General features: G+C 49.1%; 1 protein-coding gene across 4 annotated transcripts; it reads left to right on the forward strand.

The window, feature by feature from the left end:
• Window positions 1–244: 244 nt before the first annotated feature.
• Window positions 245–16,450, forward strand: IL23R (interleukin 23 receptor). 4 transcript variants are annotated; one of them, XM_069861957.1, is made up of 15 exons: window positions 245–355; window positions 2,778–2,872; window positions 3,597–3,902; window positions 4,036–4,159; window positions 5,089–5,270; window positions 5,450–5,595; window positions 6,139–6,298; window positions 7,239–7,321; window positions 7,590–7,806; window positions 8,677–8,874; window positions 9,514–9,597; window positions 12,684–12,734; window positions 13,561–13,657; window positions 14,882–14,972; window positions 15,282–16,450. In XM_069861957.1, the coding sequence occupies exons 2-15, from the start codon at window positions 2,815–2,817 to the stop codon at window positions 15,900–15,902; spliced, it is 2,418 nt and encodes an 805-aa protein (XP_069718058.1). In that variant the 5' UTR covers window positions 245–355; window positions 2,778–2,814; the 3' UTR covers window positions 15,903–16,450. The 4 variants fall into 4 exon arrangements, with proteins under 4 accessions (XP_069718058.1, XP_069718057.1, XP_069718060.1 ...); XM_069861956.1 differs by lacking the exon at window positions 245–355 and adding an exon at window positions 1,480–1,567; XM_069861959.1 differs by lacking the exons at window positions 245–355; window positions 3,597–3,902 and adding an exon at window positions 1,480–1,567.
• Window positions 16,451–20,335: the final 3,885 nt, after the last annotated feature.

Below are 20,335 nucleotides of genomic sequence, written 5' to 3' on the forward strand. Positions count from 1 at the left end.
TTGCTGACAGAGCTCAGCCCACCTCCCCAGGACCCCTCTGCTGGGTTTCTATTGCCTTAGATGCAGTGATACGATCACAAAAATCCATTTGGGATGGACCTGAGTTTGTTGGGGTGACTCCAAATTCCGTAACAACTTAAAGACTAAAAGACACCCCCCCACCCCAAGGCTGTTCCTTTAAAGGATGCTGGGTTTTCCCATGGACTGACTCAGACTGGAAACTCTCAGTTTTTCTCGATGCTGCTATCTAGGTCAGGCTTGCTGACAGTTGCTGATGCTTCTCACTGCGCTCGGCAGCCTTGGCCGCAGCAGCAGGCAGAGGGGCCCAGCAGCACATGACCTGAGGACTTACAAGGTAAGGACCCCCTTGCTCTGCCCAGCTTCCTGCCCTCTACCCCCTGGATTTAAAGCCAAAAAAATCCCAGCTTGTATTTCTCTGCTGCTGCTTATGTGCATTAGCCACTTTTAACACATGTTGCCGGGAAAGATTTCACATGGTTTGGGCTTGCACAACGGGGACATTTTTTTCCCTTCTTCTTCATTTGCTTCACGTTTCTTTAGCGTAATGTAAAAGGAAACTTTTTAATAGAGATGAGATCAAAGACCAGTATGTCTTGACAAGACAAACAGTCTCGTTCCTCTTTGCTTTGGAGTTTGCAAATGCCTGTAAACCGGAATAAAAATGTGAATGTGAGTGATTCCTAGAGAAGGCAGAGCAGAAATCTTCTCCTAGACCTGGCAGTCAGGCAGATTTATTGTATTTCAGCTCTTTTCATAGACCATGGGGTTGGGTTTTTTTCCCCATATGTTCTGACATGTCGAAGGTTTGCAGGCAACTGGGATGCATTGAAGTTCACTTAGTGGGTCAGGTAATAGAAAGGCACTTGAAATTTTACTCACTATGAATCCTTGAACGGTCCTTAAAATAAATGAGGTCAACTCACGCAGTGGGAGAAATAGAAAAGCATTATCTGTAGCTGGTAGCTTGGTTTGGGTTGAACAACGTCATTTTAAGCTTTTACAGTGGTCTCGGGAGAAAACTTGCTATTTCTAATGTCAGATTTTGTATAGGGTTATTTTAATTTTTGTTGGCTTAAAAAGAAAACCATGGAGCCTCGGGTCTTTGCTCAGTTTTCAGCATCGCACGTGTGAATGGGGGTATAAGGCTATGGTAAGAGTCTCCTCAGCACCTACCTCCCAATGGCAGCAGAAGCAGCAGCCCAGATGCCCTGCAGATGGGATCAGGGTGCTGGGGGCTTGTTGGGAATCTGGCATCACCCCCAGTCTTCAGGGATCCTTAGGTGTGCTGTGCTCCCTGTTGGAAAAGAGCAATTCCCCACCAGAAGCTGTGTTCTCTTGCACCCTGCCGGTCTGCATCCTGGCTGTTGCAAAGCCATGTTGGACCCTGGATCCTATATCCTGTATCCCGTATGTGTGACCCCGGACCTGTACCCATACCCCAACCCCTACAGGGCTGGGCTTTCCCTCTGGAGGCAGGAGTTGACCTGGAAGGGAGTGAAACCAAAGATGCTGGGAAGGAAAGCCAAGTCAGCAGGGAAAAAAACAGGCAAGGCTCGTGATGCAGACCCATGCACAGCTCCTTGGAGAGCAAGGAGAAGCCCTTGCCTGAGATTTTGGGACTGTCTCAGGGGGGAGCATGGCCAGGAAGAGCTATGTCTCAGCTTGGTCCACCTGCCACAGCAAGGAATTGGGAAAGATGTTATGGAAACAGAGGAGGTTTCCATCCCACAAAACTCCATCCAGTTGGGTCTAAGCATCTCCAGGGATGGAGATTCCAGAGCAATCCCTCAGGGCAAGTGGCCCCATGCTCGATTACCCTTAGAGAGCTTTTTCTTATGTTTAACTGGAATTTCCTAGATTTCAGTGTGAGCCTATTGCCCCCACCCACCCCCCACCCCGTCATGTGACTGAGTAGCACTGAGAGGGGTCTGACTCCTTCATCTCTACTTCCCCATCAGACATCAGACTCCCCTGGGTCCTTTCCAGGCTGGACAGCCCTAACTCTCCCAGCCCTTCCTCACATCTCAGGTGCTCAAGACTCTCAAACATCTTTGCACCCTTTGCTCTACTCACTCCAGTCCATCCACATCTCTCCTGTCCTGGGAAGCCCAACTCAGGACCCAGCACTCTGGATGTGCCTCAGCAGGGCTGAGCAGAGGGGCAGAATGAAGACAAGCAGCATCCCTTGCACTCCCTACACCCACCATGCCTCTTCAAGGAAGGCTCTCAGAGTGCTCAGGCATGATCTCAGTTTTGTAAATCCACACTGCCTGCTCCCATCACCTCCTGGTCCTTCTGTGTGTGTTGGGAAACAGGTTCCGGGAGAGTTTGCTCCATCACCAGCCTAGGAGTGGAGGTGAGGCTGTCCAGCCTGTGGGTTACCAGAAACTACATGCACATACATGTCCTATAAGTATAAGGAAAGGCTAGAGAAATTTCACAGATGTGAAAACTAAGAGAAATGTCTCAGGAGGAAGAAGGTCTGGAAAAGCGCTCCACCAGGGCTGGACACCAGGTTTTACTGATGGTGTGCCTGTTACCTGAAATGCTGAGTTCTGTGTGTCTACAGGCCTGTGTCCCTGTGCTCCCACTGCTGGCACGACTTGGTCTGACCCCAAATTCCCGAGGAAAGCCTCACTGTGCATCCCCATTGCCAGCTTCAGGGTGATCCCTGAGCATCCTGCTGTGAGGGCAGACCCAGCTGTGTCAGACAGCAGTGTGCCTGGCGGAACAACTCACACCTTTCCTCCCCACAGACTATGCCACGTGTGGGCAGCGACCACAGCCCAGGCCATGGTGGGATCCGGAGAGGCTTTGGCACTCCATGTCCTGCTCTGCTGCCTGTGTGGAGGTAAGCAAGCAGCTGCACAGCACAGCTCGGCATGGCTTGGTATAGCCACTATAGCATCACCCTTATAGACTGCTGGAGCAAACACCCTGGCTCCACTGAGGAATCAGAGCTGGAGGAGGAAAATTATAATGCTACAGCTATGGATTTTGGGGGGAGAGCTTTGTTAGCATTGAGGGGGACTCCCATGCCCTGTGGCATCCTCTTCTTTCTGCTTGCATCCTTGGGCTTCACTGACTGCAGATCCTGCCTCCGCACACGGGAAGCCAGAACGCAGCTGCGCCCTTTCCAGGAAGACTAGATCAAGCCTGATACCGGTTGTAAGCTGAGTTTGCTGGGGCTGTGCAAAACGCTAATCTGATAGCGCAGGGCGGCGTGTGCCTCTGTGTGGGGGCTGCCCCCTAATCTCAGGGGATCAGAGCTCTCAAGACTACAGGTTATTTCCTTGCAGTCATTTGAGCATTAGAGCAAAAACTAAAATTGGTGAAACTAGCTGTTTCCGATCTGAAGGGATGAGTCACAGGGTGCAAGGCCGCTGCTGAAGGCAGGAGGGGTTTACCTCTGTCCTGCGGGGGAGCGAGAGGGCTGGGGGGCAGCCCCCCTACTATGGGGTCCTGCCAAGCTGTACCCACATGCCAGCAAAGCAGCTACCCATGCAGAGCGGTGCAACCTGTGGGCATCATCTCCTCCTGTGGAACATGCACCTAGAGCTGCCCTGACCCAACAGGTGTTGGCGCAGGTGTTGCAAACATCAAGTGCTGGGGACACGTCTGGATAGAGCCTGCTCCGGTGGTGCAGATGGGCTCCAACATCTCCATCAACTGCCTCTCCACCCTCGGCTGCCCCTGGACCAAGTTCTTTGTGCTCCTCAACTACAGCAAAGTTGAGGGTCCCCTGCACCCCCTCAACAGCAGCACTATCCAGCTCCAGCTGCGTGATTTCCGGATGCCCTTAGGGACGGTCACCTGCTTCGCCTGCTGCCCCAACAGTGAAAGAAGCTGCCTAGTGTGTGGCACTGACATCTGGGCTGGCTGTGAGTACCCTCCATGGCTGTGGGGTCTTAATGATTTTTGTTAAGCTGCCAGCACCAAGGAGATTGGGGTTGGGGGGTTGCTTTGCACTGCTGAGCAGGTATCTGTGTGCTCTGCTTGACCTTGCCTCCGCAGACCCTCCGGACCCTCCCAGCAACCTGACCTGCTCCATCCGTGAGCACTCGGAGCGCCTGGCGTGCATGTGGGACACAGGGCAGCCAACCCACCTGCCCACTCACTACACCCTCCACCTACGCAGGTAAGGTCCCGCAGGTTGGGGGCTTCGGGGAGGGCATCGTGCTGAGCCGTCTGGGGCCAGGAGGCAGTGAGGAAATCGCAAAGCCTGCACGTGGCCTGCGGTTGGGGCACAGTGGCCACAAACCCAGGTGACATCAGGGCTGCTCTGCTGCTGGCAGCTGGGAGCGGGCGCTGTGCCCTAGTTACACTTCCTAAGGTTCACGTCTGCCTTGTGTCCTGCTTGCAAACTGCACAGTAAAGTGAGGGTTTCATTCTGTGGGACGGACCTTACACACTCGGTGCTCTTAGTGGCCCAGTAAACATAGCATCAAGTTGCAACGCATTACACCCGTGCGTTTTTTTTCAGAAGCATTGTCTCTCTCTAAGCTAAAGGGCATGCAGAGGGTGCAGCTGGCAGTGTGCACCTAATGTTGCCCGAACCCCCCAAACTGAAACTCCATCAGAGTGCAAAAGCTCAAACCTGAAGCAGGCACGCTGGCTGCTGCACAATGTGCCACAGCCCTTCCCACCCAGCCCAGGACACTTTCAGCCACACCTGGCACTGAAGCCCCTGTGAGACAAGACTGGCAGGCCTTCCAAGTTATTTTGACTCAGTTATGGAAGTAAACACGTTAAATCCCATAATACACAGGCTTTATGAAGAGAAGTGATTAACTGCCTGCCTAAATTTGCTTGGCTTCAAACTTTGAACTGTGCAGCCAGAAAGAACTGAAAAAGTTCCCTTCCCACAGTGAAAATGCAAATGCCCTACAGAAATGTCAGGGACTGAAGGCAATTACTTTCTAGTTTGCTTTTAAGAGTGACAAAGTCCAGGTCTGGACATGACTGTGTCCCAGTCATGAGCCATGACCCCTTGAGAGCCATGGTTATTTTCCAGCAGGTGTGTGATGCTGGGGTGGGCTCTGACTGGGGCTGCCTTCTGCTTCCCAGCGTGAAGACGGCAGCAGGGGAGGATTCTGAGAATGCTGAGGAGGAGAAGGTCTTCCCTGCGGGCTCACCGGTGCCGCTGAGTGAGCTGAGTGGTGGAAGCCACTACTCAGCATGGGTGCAGGCCAGCAACGCGCTGGGTGCTGCTCACTCAGCCCCTCGGCACCTCAACCTGCAGGAGCTCGGTATGTACATCTACCCATCCGTCTGTGAGCTGCACTGTGTGCTGAGGCTGCGCATTGCTGTATGCGCTGCCCTGAGATATCACTTTAGAGACAGGAACGAGCAGTGTGTCACCAGGGTTTGAAGCAGACCCTGTGGCATGCCAGCCCTCCGACCCTCGCTTTCCTGGTTCTCCCCACAGTGGTGCCTGCTCTGCCGCTGGTTGTTGGTGCTAAGACAACGGAGACATTGCCTCCCATCACCACCATCCACTGGAGGAGGCAGACACAGCAGAAGAACGTGCACTGCGAGGAGCGACATAAAGCCACAGGTTCCCTGGAATGGCATGTGAGACAGCCTGGAACCACCCAAAGCCTTCCCCGATGCAGACCTGTGGGAGGAGGGTTCCTGTGTGACAAGGCTAAGCAGCCTCCAGGAATCCTTAGCCCACACATGCTTCGTTGGTCAGCCCTGCACACCCACAGGCACAAAAACCCTTGGGGCAGCTCCATGTGGGTCCCTTTTGGAAACCTCCCCAGGGTTGAGGCTGGATCCCAGTGCTCACTGGAGCCCTCAGAAGTGCCAGAAGCCCAGCACATTAGCAGGCGAGGGGCTGTTGCTGCTCCCTCCCATGTGTTAGCTGACGGGACTGTGTATGCACCACGTCTACTTCTCACAATAGCACCAGCCTCAACAACACACACTGGAGCATGTTGGGAGGGGCAATGGGGGTCCCTGTGGCAGGGATTAGCCACCCCCACGCACTTGAGGAGGACTGTGACTGTCCCTATCAGAGTAGATAAGGAAGGCAGCAACAGCCGCATGAAGGGCTGGCAGTGGTGGGTGGCTCACCCGGTCCTGCTCTCCCTTAGCACCCTGCTTCCCTTCCAGGTCGAGGTGTGGGATGGTGCGGAACAGCACGGGCCCCGCTCGCAGCATGACCTGCAGAGTAACACCCAGTACGTGTTTCAGGTCAGGTGCCGACTCAGCCCTGACGACAGCCCCTGGAGTGCCTGGAGCACCCCTTTTCTCTACACCACCCCTGAGGCAGGTAAGCTCACTCTCAGCGTCGCACTCACTGCATTTTCCCAAGCAGCTCATCAGCTCCTTGAGATGCTCTGTGGGGACCTGGATTGAGCTCCACATGCTGGGCGGCTCAAGTCAGCCAGCAACATGTGTGTGCATGGTGCGCAGTTGGCACGGGAGCCTGCACGGCCCTGCAATGCTGAAAACCACCACTGGCAGACACTGGGCTTGATGCTGGGGCCCGGGAGCCACTACTAACATCCCCCAGCCACATGCGAGAGCTGAGCACTGCCACCAGCTAGCGGCTCCTCTCCTGCCCTCTGAGTGCTCCCAGCCCTGTGGAACATTTCAGGTGGTGTTGATCTTGGTAACCTCCTGGGGCTGCTGTGGCATGGTGGGAGCCAGCAAGAAAACAGAGGGACATTGTGGGTATGTGGGAAAAAAGAATGGGGTGTGCTTATCCATCTTTGATAGCTGGCTTGCTTAGTCCCCACCAGCAAAGAGCACCACCCGCCCTAGATGGAAAAGCTGCATCAGCCAAGGTGTCCCACCAGCCCCAAATACCTGTTGTCTCAGATCAGCTTCCCCGTTTGCATTGTGGTTACTAACACTGGGATGAGCTTAAGCACAGCTGGCTCGGTTATCTCAAATGGCAGTGGGCTGAGGTGACTGAGAAGTGATGCTCTTGCCTACATCCTGGTTGTGGAGAGGAAGCCAGGGGCGCAGTTGCCCCAAAAAGCAGTGTTCGCTGTTATTTGCAGTCTGGGCTGTTTCCTCTCTGCGGCGCTGACTGCATGGGAATCAGTCCACTGCCCTGTGTAGGGCTACCAGCAAAGCAAAGCTTTATGCAAAGGTGGCATGTGGGTGGGAGCCCCATGCGTGGGTTAGAGCCTCTTGTGTGGGTGGGAGCCCCATCTGGTTGCCCAGTGGGAGCTCAACGCTACCTCCTGCGCTTCCTCCCACAGCCCCCACCATGGCACCTGATGTCTGGCGGCGCCTGGGCCCAGCGTTCCCGAATGGCAGCCACGAGGTGACGATCTTGATCAAGGTAAAGTCTTTATTTGGTGGCTCCAGTGAGATGTTCACATGCTCTGCTCCTCCCTGAAGAGGCAGCAGAAGGCAATGCCCTTCCTGAGGAGCACCTTGACTGAAGAGATGGGGGAAAGATGAGACCCCAGTGTGTCCTTGGGGTGAATCTTTCCATCCTTGCAAAATCCATCCACGTGTCACCCAGCCAAGAGGACATTTGTCCTGCGCTCGGGCTGTTTGGCGTCAGACCCTGCACCCATCCCCACTGTCTGTCTTGCCGTTCGCAGCCCTTATCACCCCAGGATGCTCGTGGGAGGATCCTGGGCTACACCGTGACTACCAAGAGCCCCAAGGGAGCCCTGCTCCTCTGCAACACCTCCAGCACATCGTGCAGTGTCCTGGTGCCCCCAGAAGCCCACACCCTCCAAGTCACCGCTCACAACTCCAAGGGGGCTTCCAGCCCTGCCAACATTACCCTCAGCCAGGCCGCCAGCAGCTGGGAAGGTAGGATCTCACACACACCAAAAGCAGCCTGAACGGAGATCAGATTTTTATCAGATTTGCAGGGCTAAAATGCTAGATTGTGCTAAAACAAGAGAAGAGCACTGGCAGAGCTCTGCCCACTCTGCCGAGGGGACACAACATCCTTCAGACAAGACCAGCCACCCCTAGAGATGAAGATGCTCCACAGCCACAGATCACAGCCCTTCAACTTTGAAGGCTGAAGCAATAAGTTTAAAAATAAGTTTGTTCTGCCTGCATTGGCCTGGTGCAGGAGTGCTCCACTGTTCTGCACTCCCAAAAATAGCTACTGCTGGCTGTGCCAGGGAGATGGCCGCAGCTGTGAGCTGGGTCCTTACAAAAAGAAAGGGAGGAAAAAATCCATTCCAGGCCTCCTCAGGTTCCCTGTGCCGCAGGTTGTGGCTTTCCCCACGACCACACTTTCCTATTTTTAAAAAATGTCTGTTTTAGTGAGTAATGGGAGGGGAAAGTCCCATTCAAACTGAGGAGAAATACATGACTAAAAAGAAACTAAAGAGAAATAAGGTGGAAAAAAAAAAGAGAAAGCTCTAATCTCTCAAACTTACCAGAATCATGTCCCTTTCTTGTAAGAAATGTCAGGTAAAGCATTTCAGATGAGACACGACAAATCTGAGGATGTGCTTTTGTGATGCATGTACATGAACATATATAAATATAGGCATATTTTTTTATATCTATCCCACCACATTCTAGAATTTCTTGTTGCCTCTTCAGTCCTTAAACACTTTCAGAAAAGCCACATTTTGCCTGGCCTTAGCTGCCCCTAACAAGTCTCCTCTTTTTTGAGGATGAGGTTGGGTGACAGCCCTCTTGCCATCTCTCTCTCCCCAGAGTTCCCAGCACCAGTGGCTGTGGAGGTCAAGCCTGAGAACCAGAGCAGGGTCTCTGTGACCTGGCAGCTCCCTCCACAAAGTGGGAGATCCCCGCTCTGGTTCATAGTGGAATGGGCTTTCACTGCCCCGTACAGCCAGAAGGAGCAGTATTTTTGGAAGAAAGTCCCATTCCAGGAAACACACACTTACATCCAAGGTAAGATATTGTAGGTATCCTTTGGTGCAGTTCATCAGGACATAAGGCAAAAATATAGTAGAATGGCAGAATTTCATTTGAAATTGAGCCCCTGGCCACTTGTTTTTGGAGAGTGGGACTGTTAAGAGCCTTGAGGGAGCGAGGAGTGAAGCAATAGGAGACATGAGGGCAGTCAGTGGGATTTGGTCCCCCAGGTGAAGGCCAGAGGAAGGGAGAGGGAAAAAAGAGGTGATGAGTGAGCTGGCAGGCAGGGAAGCCACACTAGACCCACGGAGGCCTGTCCAAGCACAGGAGATGTACATGTCTGTTTAAAAGATGCAGACAGAGAAGGCACAACACATGACACACCAAGGCTGTTGCATTATCACATTTGCTCCCCGACCCTGAGTGCCCAGACAGACAAGCCCACAGGTCCTTTCCGACACAGCATGAACATCCCTGGGCCAGTCCCACTCCATTCTTCTTTCCCACAGTAATTCTGGTATTTATTGGCATTTTGGGTACTTTTTAGTCAGCTGCCTGAGCTTTTGCTCTTCCATGTGTGTTTGTGGCAACAGCTCATGCAACAGCTTGAGCAAGCCTAAGGCTTGCATAGCAGCTTACAAACACATTTTAAAGGCAAATGTTGCTTCTTTCCAGAAGAGGCAGTATCTGGAGGTCACATCAATGTATCTGTGTATGCAGTTTATCCTGATGGAGCCAGCAAACCAAGCTCTGGTCAAGGTAAGCCCATCTGGGTGGACTAATTGTTGCTTGCTGCAATGAGGCTGCAGAGCTCAGCTTATTGCTTCATTTTTTATATTCCTACAATCAGCCAGTGGTGTAGAATTCCTTAGTTTTAGAAACAAAATGTAAGCCCCTCCCAATGACCAGAGGAAAACAGGACTTTAGATGGAAAACTTTTGGCTGCAGGACTTGAAAACTGAGATTTTTATCAACGCATCTGTATGAAAGCTTTCTCTAGCTGATCTTTTCCTGTTCACAAATCCCCAATGCAAGCAAGACCCACATTTTACTCCACAAGATACACCAATGGGATCATTCTCCCTTTTTGTGGGAGAAAATGGGATTGCTGCTTTCCACATTTGACAATAAAATGTTACAGAAAAAAAAAACCCACAAGAACACCCCACTCCCCCCAGCTTTTACAGACACTAACCGGCCAAGCTGCAGCCTGCCCTTTCTCACCTGCAGTAGGAAACACAAAGGCTTCAGTTCTAGAAATTGTTTTAAGATAAGAACATGGGCTAATTTACAAAGGAAGGCAAGGACTCTCATCATCTCTAGCACTGTGTGGTGGCTCTGGTTGTCCTCAAGAGCTGGTTATCCATCAAGCCATGTCGTGCTACTGCTAGTCCTTAGCCAGCTGGACCAGGATAAGCCATGCAAAGCACAACATCTGAGTACTGAAGATACCCGCAGCACCACCATAGCTGTGCACGGGCACCACAGCACAGGCAAAACCTCTGCTTGCACAGAGGATGCACATAGTGCCCAGTGGTAACTGTGCAAGTCTACAAAGATGAGGGAAGACTGCAGTGAAGCCGGCAACCAGACCAAAACTAGACCTCCAGAGCACCTCCACTACAGCTCACAGCCCATGCTGAGCTTAAATATCCTCCCGGGCAGAAGATGTGGGTGGAGGTCCTAGGTGAGGCTGGCCAGGGCCATTAAGACCTGTTAGTGCCCTCCGTGCTCTGATGGAGCCGGTTGAGGGTAAAACTTAAGGATATCGTCAGTTCACTCTCCTGTGCTGTAAAGCAATTTTAGATGGGCTATTTTAAGGTGCTCAGATACTTTCCCTATGACAAATCAGCTCTGTATTCCTGGTTGGCACCTCTCAAGGTTTTATTCAATTTTCTCCCAAGAAATGGAAACAAATATTCCTGACCAGTTCATCCCAGGCTGTTCATGTCTGTTAGCCTTGCCTTTAGGTGTTATTCTCATGGACACACTGACAGCCTTCTGCTCTGGGCAGGTCAAGGTTTGGGCACCTCCAGGTCTGGTGACAAGAATTTCTGAGGTCCTGATCATCAAGTGGTCGTTAAACCTCGGTAGTAAGTCTCAGGTCTGTGTGGAAGGAGGAAGAACTGGATGTCAAAAGGAGGACACTCTAACCTTTTCACTAGCAAACAGCTTGAAAATGTGTTAGATGCTTAAAAATAGAGACTTCATCCCTAGTGGCTGCATAGGCTCCTTATTAACAAAGCTTGGGAGTTCTTGTCAGGAAGTACCAACATGAGGCAGCAGTGAAGCTCATGTCTGTGACAAGATTTGCTTCCAAAGCAGCAGTAGAGCCCACAGTTGCCACCTGCAGTAAAGTTCTCCAGCTTGATCCCACATGTTGAACCTCATTCTTCATCTTCCTTATTCAGATTGAGTCTGTCCATCATCAGTGAGGCATTACTGTAATCGTCTTTTTTGTTTTTTTTTTTAATTTATACCAATTCAGTGTGCCAGTGACACAAAACTGCAGTGCCCCTCGAAGCTGCTTAATTCCTAGGTTGATGGATAATGTACTCCATCACTTGCCTTCCGCAATCCCATTCATTTCAGAGATGGTTTGCAGTGCCTGTAGTGCACTCCAGCTGAGTGGGCCTGTGCTGCAAACACACTCTACTTAAGGAACAGAAATACCTGAACTCCAGGAGCTCTGCTATGAGATGCATATGCTTCAAATGAACAAAAATCAGAGAAGTATCTTTTCTGTGATATTTTTTCCCTTTTATGTTGCCAGCTGCTTTAGGGGCATTTCCCTTCCTTCAAACATGACACAAACCCACAACCATATCATCAGCAATGCTCACCACCCTTGAAAGACAGAGCAAAATCACAGGGAGCAGGGCTGGCAAGGTTGACTACCCAATCTCAAGGGAAGACCGGCTGTCATTGCTTCCATTCCTCACAGATGTTTGCTGAAACTGCTTTTGCATCTCCGGAAAAAGTCAGCCTACATTGATGCTCCTCAACCTGGCTGCTAGAGCAGTTGTCCTCTTTCTTTTTCTTGCAGGTTGGCCCTGACCCCAGCAGATCCCTCCAGCTGAGGTCTGACTGCAGGGCACGGTAGTTCCTTCTGTCTCCAGCCAGCTGTGCTGCTCACACCTGGCCTGGGGTGATTGCCCTGGTCCCCACACAGGGAGGTGATGCTAGGGAGATGCCATGTGTGGCTTGTCCTGGCAATGTAGCTGTTGTTCTGGTCCAGGCTGTAGAATCAGTCTGAACCTCAGCCCAGCAGTGGGGTCATCCTTGGCCTGGAACCTCACCCCTTTTCTGTAGCAGCAACAGCACCATGTATTTGTTAAGGAGAAGAGATCCCAAGAGAATTGCTGAATTTCTCTGGGAAGAAAACTTGCTGCTTATTTTAGTAAAAATACGCTTTTTCCTATAGCAGACTCTTTACCTGCAGATCCTCCTTTACCACACAAACAGGTATTATCAGAAAATTCAGTCCCATGGGGTTCAGACTCTTTAAGAAATGAAAAAATGAAAAATTATATACAGTTCCTCAGGAAGACTAAATTCCTCTTTCAGGTACTGAGGGTAGTGATGTGTGCAGAAGATGTTTTATGTTTTGTAACTGGTGTTACATGTTTATCAACATCTTGTTTAATTGGATCTCTGAGAAAGAGGAGATTGTGCAGAGTTCAGCCAGAGCTGGAGTCACTAATTACTGTAGGGGCCTTTATTTTTCCCATTATACCATTATTTATTTTTCTAAATAATATTAACAAAATGAAAATAAGCCATATCTTCTGTGTCACCCACTGTCCTTTAAATGAAGTAATGGACATTTTTTTCCTCTCTCTAAGTACCTGCAGAGGACCAGCTCCTGGAGAGTGTCTACAGTGAGATCTCCCATGGTAAGAAGATAGTAGCTCTGACTTGGCAAGCCTTGACCAGAAGTGGAAGTTTTACCCCAGACAGCACCTGCAGCTTCTGGTGATGGGGAAGTGAAAGCTCCCTTACACTTTGGAGAGGTCAGGGACAGAAAATCAACTTTTCATTTGATGGGGACGTGAGCTGCATGGCAGGAAAGGCAGGATTGCTCTCACAGCTCAACAGCACCAGCGTGTTGCATGCCTTAAGTCTTGCTTTCTCATGGAATTTATAGTAAAATGTACATTAGAGTGAACATGGGATAGGAATCACAGGAAAATATAACATAATGTTAATGTATAACATAACAGCAGCAGACTTTCAATCTTGCTGCTAGAACCAGAGACTCATTTAAGCATTTCCCATCCCTTTTTCTGATTTTGGTTACGTTTCTGGTTTGCACTTTGTCTGATAAAGCTTATGTTATGATCTATTGCAGTACTTAAACCAAAAGCAAAAGTAATGTAAGCTGAAGGACTCACTTCAGCATTTCTGGAAGGTAAGGCTGCATGGGAAAGGATTAAACACAGTGACCACACTCCAAATTACTTGACTGATCCTCCCCCATACACGTACCCAGGTGCCGCAGTGCCCAGGATGCTCTGGTCACAGCACGACTCTGATGGGGCAGCAGTTTTGGTTTTGCTTTCGTTATGTCTTTGTTTCCTCAAGTGGGGAGTAAAAGGGCAAGTGAAATGCTGCAGGCTGTTCAAGCAAAGATCTGCCCTTTGCATCAATAAATGTTGTGGCAGATGGGGTATGGAAGCAGAGGCACCCAACCGACCAATTTTCCTCTCCGTTCTTTTTCAGATGATGATGTTGGAGTTTTCCTGGGACTGGGCATCAGCATGGTCATATTGTCAGTTGGCTTTGCAATTCTGATGTTTAAAAAATCAGCCAGAAAAAGGTATTACTTTCCCCTCCACAGTTTTCCCCTTATTTCCAACTCATATTTTTCTTCCAGATTATTTTAAAACCAGTCCTTTTCACTACAGCCTGCTCTTACTGAGGGCAACTTCACCCGTTAATCAGATTGCTACGTGAAAAGACATTTGTGTGCTCTACAGTAAGGCAGAGACCAACAAAAAGAGTAAAATTCACTCCTCTGTAAAGGCCAGCCTGGTTATATGTGATATATTATTACACAAGCATAAGGGATGGGAGAAAAAGAGAGGAAAAGCAGAACTTCTGTATGTAAGTGTTATCCTAGGACTTGTTACTCCCAGTTTTGGCTGAGAAGGAGAGGCTGAAGCCTGTCTCACCTGCATCCCAAGGGACAGGCAGAGACTGGGGAGGGCAACAGTAGTAAAACTCAATGGGGAGAGTCTTCATACTAGTTTTTAACACCAACTGCTGTTCACTAGGCATCCCTAGAATTCAGTGCTCACCTACCCCAGTTTGCCATTTGACTGGAATAGGGATAGATAGGAGGCCAGCCACTGCTGCCTATGACATAAACCCACGGGAACAAGTGACCTCTGGCACAGAGCAATTGGCTGGATCTTCCCAACTAAACAAGAAATCCTTGACCTGGGGCTCAAGGATGTTGAGGGGCTGCCTCTTTCGGTTCCTGAACTCAGCCTAAGTCTTCTACTCTCGATGTAATTGTGGAACAGGGGCATTTCAGCAACAACAGAAATGCAGTTTCCCAGAAACGCAGCAAACAACATCAGCCAAGCTCAGCAAAATTAGAATCTCTTTCAAATTATTTTCATTTCTGCAACAGATTTGGCTGCAGGAAAGTCAACTTTCATTAATGCTGTGGATTTGATTTCATCAGTTCAGGGCACACGTGCCTCCTCTCATTCATGCACAGAGCTTGGTTCTCCCGTTATCCCCAGTTTGGCAACATTTTCACATACATACAAGTTTTACGTAAGGGATTCACCTAAAGTATTTTAGCTTCAAGACTTTTACCACCATGAATCAAACCTGGAAAAATCAGGTTGAAAGATGGAGAGCTAGGGTTCAGATGGAGAAACTCACCCCAATGGGGCAAACCTGGGGTTTCCAAGCCATCCATGAAGGATGGATGCACTGTGTGTTTCCCTCCTGATGGGGAATAACTTTATCCTGCATGAAAAACAAGTGAATTAACATCTTGGTTTTTTTTTTTTATTTTTTGGTAAAGAATTAAGGCCACCGTTGTGTCGGTTTTGCCAAAATGGCTGCTTGAAGACTTTCCCCACATGGAAAACAGCAACGTGGTAAAGTCACTCCAGGTAATGGAACCATTATCTCCCAGCTTTTCTTTAAATCTTGCCTCAGTATAGTATTCATTCAGTGGTGAGTTGACTCAAGCTGCCCTTGAAGTGCGTGCCAAAGCACAGAGACAGGCACAGCTGCTCTGTGTTTTCCCTCATCCACCTTGCTGTGGTCTCTTTTGGAGGTAGGATTTGGTGTGAGAGGTCAGAAGGAAGACAAAATTAAGGCATCAAGTCATTTCCTTAGTTCTTCCTTGGGATGCTTTGCTGATACCTCTCCTGTTGGCAAAATTTGCCTATCTGTTACTACTTTTTTTTTTTTTCCAGGAAAAGAGCTTTTTCACAAGTAACAGTCTCCATGAGCTGTTCTTGGACACCAGTGACCCCGCAGTTACAGAAATCGAGGAGGTGCCAGTGCACGAGGAGCACAAGAACACGGCCACTAGAAGGAAGCCCAGCAGAGAGGTCCCCAAGGATAGAGAGCACCTAGGGAGCACAGCTCCTACCAGCAGCAAGGCCCCCGAGCAGATCAGTGACTACAAACCTCAGATTTCCGATGGGAACCCGCTGGGGTATGTGGCTGCCAATATTTACCAAACACAGCCCTCCCCAGACCTCCCAGAACTGGAGACGAACATCTTCTTCAGAGACTACACAAGCCCCATTCCCCACCTGTGGGATGGGGAGGGAGAGGGGCACAGTGTCTGTCTGCTGGATAAGATCAACCTCGTCTTAAACAACAGCCGGAGTGGGCAAAGCCAAGTGTTTGGCTCAGCCCAGGGGGGACACGGATCCCTCCTGGAGAACCAGTGGGGACACACGCTGGCCAGTGATGTTCAAGAGCAAACACTGGTTTCTGATGAGCTGGTCTCCTGCCTGAGAGCCATGAATGGGGAGCCGGTGGAGTTAAAGCCCTGCTTTACACAAAGCATCAGAAGATTGTTTTGAAATAAATTGTGGTTGTGATGAAAAAAAACCATAAATCAGGGACCATGGCATGTATCAGCCTTTGAGGCTGCAAACGGCAGAACCGGAACAAAACCCCTGATTTGAAATTCACTCTCTTAACCGATCACAAATACTTACAGTTGCCTGGAATGCTTTGGACATTAAAATACAGTTTTAAATTTACCTCATATTGCCACAAGCATAAGAAACAGAAGATTTGGATTTCCATAAGAACCAAAATACAGAGAAGGTGCTGTTTGCAAGATGCAATATGCTTCGATTATTACTCAAAATTATTCTCTTGTTAAATATTTGGAGCATTTCATCCCTGAAGCTGATTGCAGTTAAGATGGATAAAATGATACCTTGGACATGAATTGTGTAAAATATATTGGGATATATTGCCTAATGAAGAGGCACTACACCAAGGAGAATCTATATGTTGTACAGCAGACATGGATACCAAGAACATGAAATCTTTTCTGCATGACAGAATAACCCAATTTCATTTTCTTTCCAGTCCAATAATAAAAACTGCATCAGGTAAGAACAAATCTCTCTGAAGTGGTCATTGGGCAGATTCTTCATTTTGAGTGAGGGATTTATCATCTCACAGTGGCTTGTCACTGCCTCTGCCTCGCCATGCTGTGTGAAACAGTGTGGTGCAGCAAAATGGCTTTTATTTGGCACCTGACAGAGAATTTGGATCTTCTGACATCCAGAAAATAAACTACAGGAGCCTTCTTCCCGAGATTGTGGAATCATTTACAAGTTTGCCCAGGACTTCAGAAGTAGGTTTGCAAAATGCTCCTAAAGCAACCAGAAATTCCCTGGAAATGTGAAAGGTTGTATCGTGTATCTATTTCCTGATCAGGCACACCTTTTAAAGGAAACACTCCAAATGCTTTCACAAGAATACAAGCATAAGGGAAGTCGCAATACTCTGTAAAATGCCTGAGCACTCCATGTTCTTCACAACGCTTTCTCTACTGCTCCTCTTCTCCCATGTTTTATGTCACAGCAGAGGCTGGTTTTTGTTTGGAGCTGCAGCCAGCAGAGGTGACACTGTGTGTGACTGCGGTGGGGATGGATGCGGGGGCCAGAGCTACATGCCCGTGCACACCCGTGCACGCCTGTGCACTTCCATGCACCTCCATGCACACTCAAGCACTCCGGTACATGTCCATGCATACCTATGCACCTCCATGGGCACCTCTGCACACCCATGCATGCTCACGCGTGCCTGTGGCTGTATGAGAGCACTGCAGAGCTCTCCACTGAGCAGGAAGGGAGGGCAGGAGGTCCCTGCCCTTCCTCTCTTAGGTAGCTGGGGACCAGCTCTCTCTTGAGCCTCCTCAGGCCAGCAAAGCTGTATTCCTCCCGCTCATATACCTGCTCGTTTGGGACTGTCTGCAGCAGCACAGGGATACTCTGCATGTAAAACCCTGGCTGGGACAGCCCAGAGCATCCTGCTGCAGGCAGTCTCTTACCAGTGTTGCATCCAGCTGGAAGAGAAAAGAGCGCACAGCTCCCATAATTGCTAACACGAGGGACCAGGGGCTTAAATATACTCTGCTGGCAGCTTGGCATGCTCACAAGAATCTCATCATACTTGCATATAGCTTTGAGTCTCCTTGTACAACAAGAACCACAAGGAGCCTCTTCACTACATACCTATGTGTGGAATTTCTGCTCATTGAGTAGCCTATGCAGTTTGTAGGGTGCTGGCAGACTGAGCTGTCCGTGCATAGCACAGGGGATGTTTGCAGGGAACGCGTCTTGTAAGAATGACATGAACAAAAGCACATTGAAAGGCAAAAGGATTGTCTGACTGTGCAGCACCAAACCACAATCTGTGAAATAGAAAGAGCACGACTCGACAAACATTTGCAAGACTGAAAAGTTACAAAGCTGATGTAAGTGCCAACCAATTATTACAAAACCACTTTTTGCAGTAGAACTGCTGAATCTGGAGATTATAATATTTCTTTCAATTTTTTGCTGGACACTCTATGCATTTCTCTAGCAGCTGTTGCAAAAATGTATTGATTTTGTTGTTTACTCGTGGATACCTTCAAACCAACGTTGCTATGTGCTGTGCTTGTTTACTTCTAACACCCCAAGAGATCTGTTGCTTACAGAGTAGTGGTTACCTGGCAAGGTGGGGTAGCATTATTCTTTAGAAGCAACAAACCATTTCCAAGCTAGAAATGTGACTTCTGCTTGTAAGCAAGTCTAAAATTAGTGATTGCTGCCTTTGCAGGAAGGAAATTGTAAAAGAACAGCCACATACTATCCGCAGCCCAAATGTGAGATGGGGAAGGTATTTTTTAAAAAGTCCACATCCTGAGACTTGCGCTGCCTGTATCGCCTGAGCTACCAAACCCCAGGGGTGAAAATGCTTATTTTATCAGAAAAGAAGGCAGGTCTTACATTTCAGGTCCCTGCTGGTTTGATTGCTAGCCCTACTAACTCATTCCAGGGTGGATACCTGCAAATATAGTCATGGAGAGGGGAGCACAGCTCCTCTTCTGTTCAGCAGCTCTCAGCACACAGCAGTGTAGGAATGAAACACTGCCCTGCTCCCACTGTGCACGTGTGCTCCATCAGTGGCAAAGCTCCCACTGATTTCTTGAGGGCTGAGGGAAATATTCTCCTTTATAGGGGTGCATGGATGCATCTGGTAAGCATGGACTCGTTACTAGGAGAATGAAAGGAGAAGGGCAGAGAAAATAATTATTTTCTTATAGAACTATTCTATTCCAATATACAATAGAGTTCCCCTCTCCCTCCCTTCTAACCCGTTTGGACAATGCTTGTATCTACTAGTGGTTTAAAAGACGTGAAAGGCCTGGTCTGGGATGGATATCAGTGATGCAGATATCCATCTCAGACAATGGGCAGTGAATGCATCAGTGAGGACATCGACCAGTCCATGAAGAAAGCAGGAATCTTGATAATAATCCGATACCCTGACATCATGTCCTCGGTTTCAGATTTTTACTTGTCAGACATGGTTTTCACTCTGCAGTTTATCTTTGTCTGCTTTACCCTCAGAAACCCCTTGTATCATGCCTGTGCCTTTCCAACAAGTGCATTGTTTAGGGATGTAAACCAGCATCAGGAGTGATGGGTCTCAAACTATAGCAAGCAACCCTTCAATATATGGATGGCTCAGTGTTTTGAATCAAATCATGATGTCACTCTCAGTACATTTATTTTAACATAGAATCGTAGAATAGTCAGGGTTGGAAGGGACCTCAAAGATCATCTAGTTCCAAACCCCCTGCCATGGGCAGGGACATCCCACTAGATCAGGCTGCCCAAGGCCCCATCCAACCCGGCCTTGAACACTTCCAGGTATGGAGCAGCCACAGCTTCCCTTTGTAACCTGTGCTAGTGTCTCACCACTCTCATGGTGAAGAAATTCTTCCTAAAGTCTAGTCTAAATCTGCCCTTCTCCAGTTTATACCCATTCCCCCTCATCCTGTCACCACAAGCCTTTATGAATAGTCCCTCCCCAGGTTTCTTGTAGGCTCCTTTCAGGTACTGGAAAGTCACTATAAGAACTCCTCGGAGTCTTCTCTTCTCCAGGCTGAACAAGCCCAACTCTCTCAGCCTGTCCTCATAGGGAAGGTGCTCCAGCCCTCTGATCATCTTTGTAGCCTCCTCTAGACCCGTTCCAACAGCTCCATGTCCTTCTTACATTGGGGATTCCAGAACCGGACACAGTACTCCAGGTGAGGTGTCACAAGGGAGGAATAAAGGGGCAGAATCACTTCCCTCGCCCTGCTGGCCATGCTGCTTTTGATGCAGCCCAGGATACAGTTGGCCTTATGGGCTGCGAGCACACACTGCCAACTCACGTAGAGCTTCTCATCAACCGGCACCCCGAGTCCTTCTCTGCAAGGCATCTCTCAATCATGTCACCCCCCATTGGGTACTAAAAATGGGGATTGGCCCAACCCGGGTGCAGGACTTTGCACTTGGCCTTGTTGAACCTCATGAGGTTCTCGCAGGCCCACTTCTCCAGCTTGTCCAGATCCCTCTAGCTGACATCCCATCCTTCCAGTGTGGCAACTACACCACTCAGCTTGGTGTCATCTGCAAACTTGCCGATGGTGCACTCAATATCACTGTCAATATCATTGATGAAGATACTAAACAGCACTGGTCCCAGTACGGACCCCTGGGGGACACCACTTGTCAGGCTTCACTCTCTCAGGCTTCACTCCCTCACTGGAATATTACATGTTCTCTAATTCTCAATATTAGTATTCTCTAAACCTTTTTCCAAGTTTGGTTATATTGATGGCAGCTGTATCTTGTGCCAGCAATTTCCACAGGTTATTTATCAGTTTGGCAATGAGCTTGATACGCTTTGATTCACCTTCATTGCAACCTGGGTTTATATACCTCAGAGGCACATAAAG

This window comes from Phaenicophaeus curvirostris, chromosome 8 (assembly GCF_032191515.1).
Source record: "Phaenicophaeus curvirostris isolate KB17595 chromosome 8, BPBGC_Pcur_1.0, whole genome shotgun sequence".
Classification (NCBI taxonomy): Eukaryota; Metazoa; Chordata; class Aves; order Cuculiformes; family Cuculidae; genus Phaenicophaeus; species Phaenicophaeus curvirostris.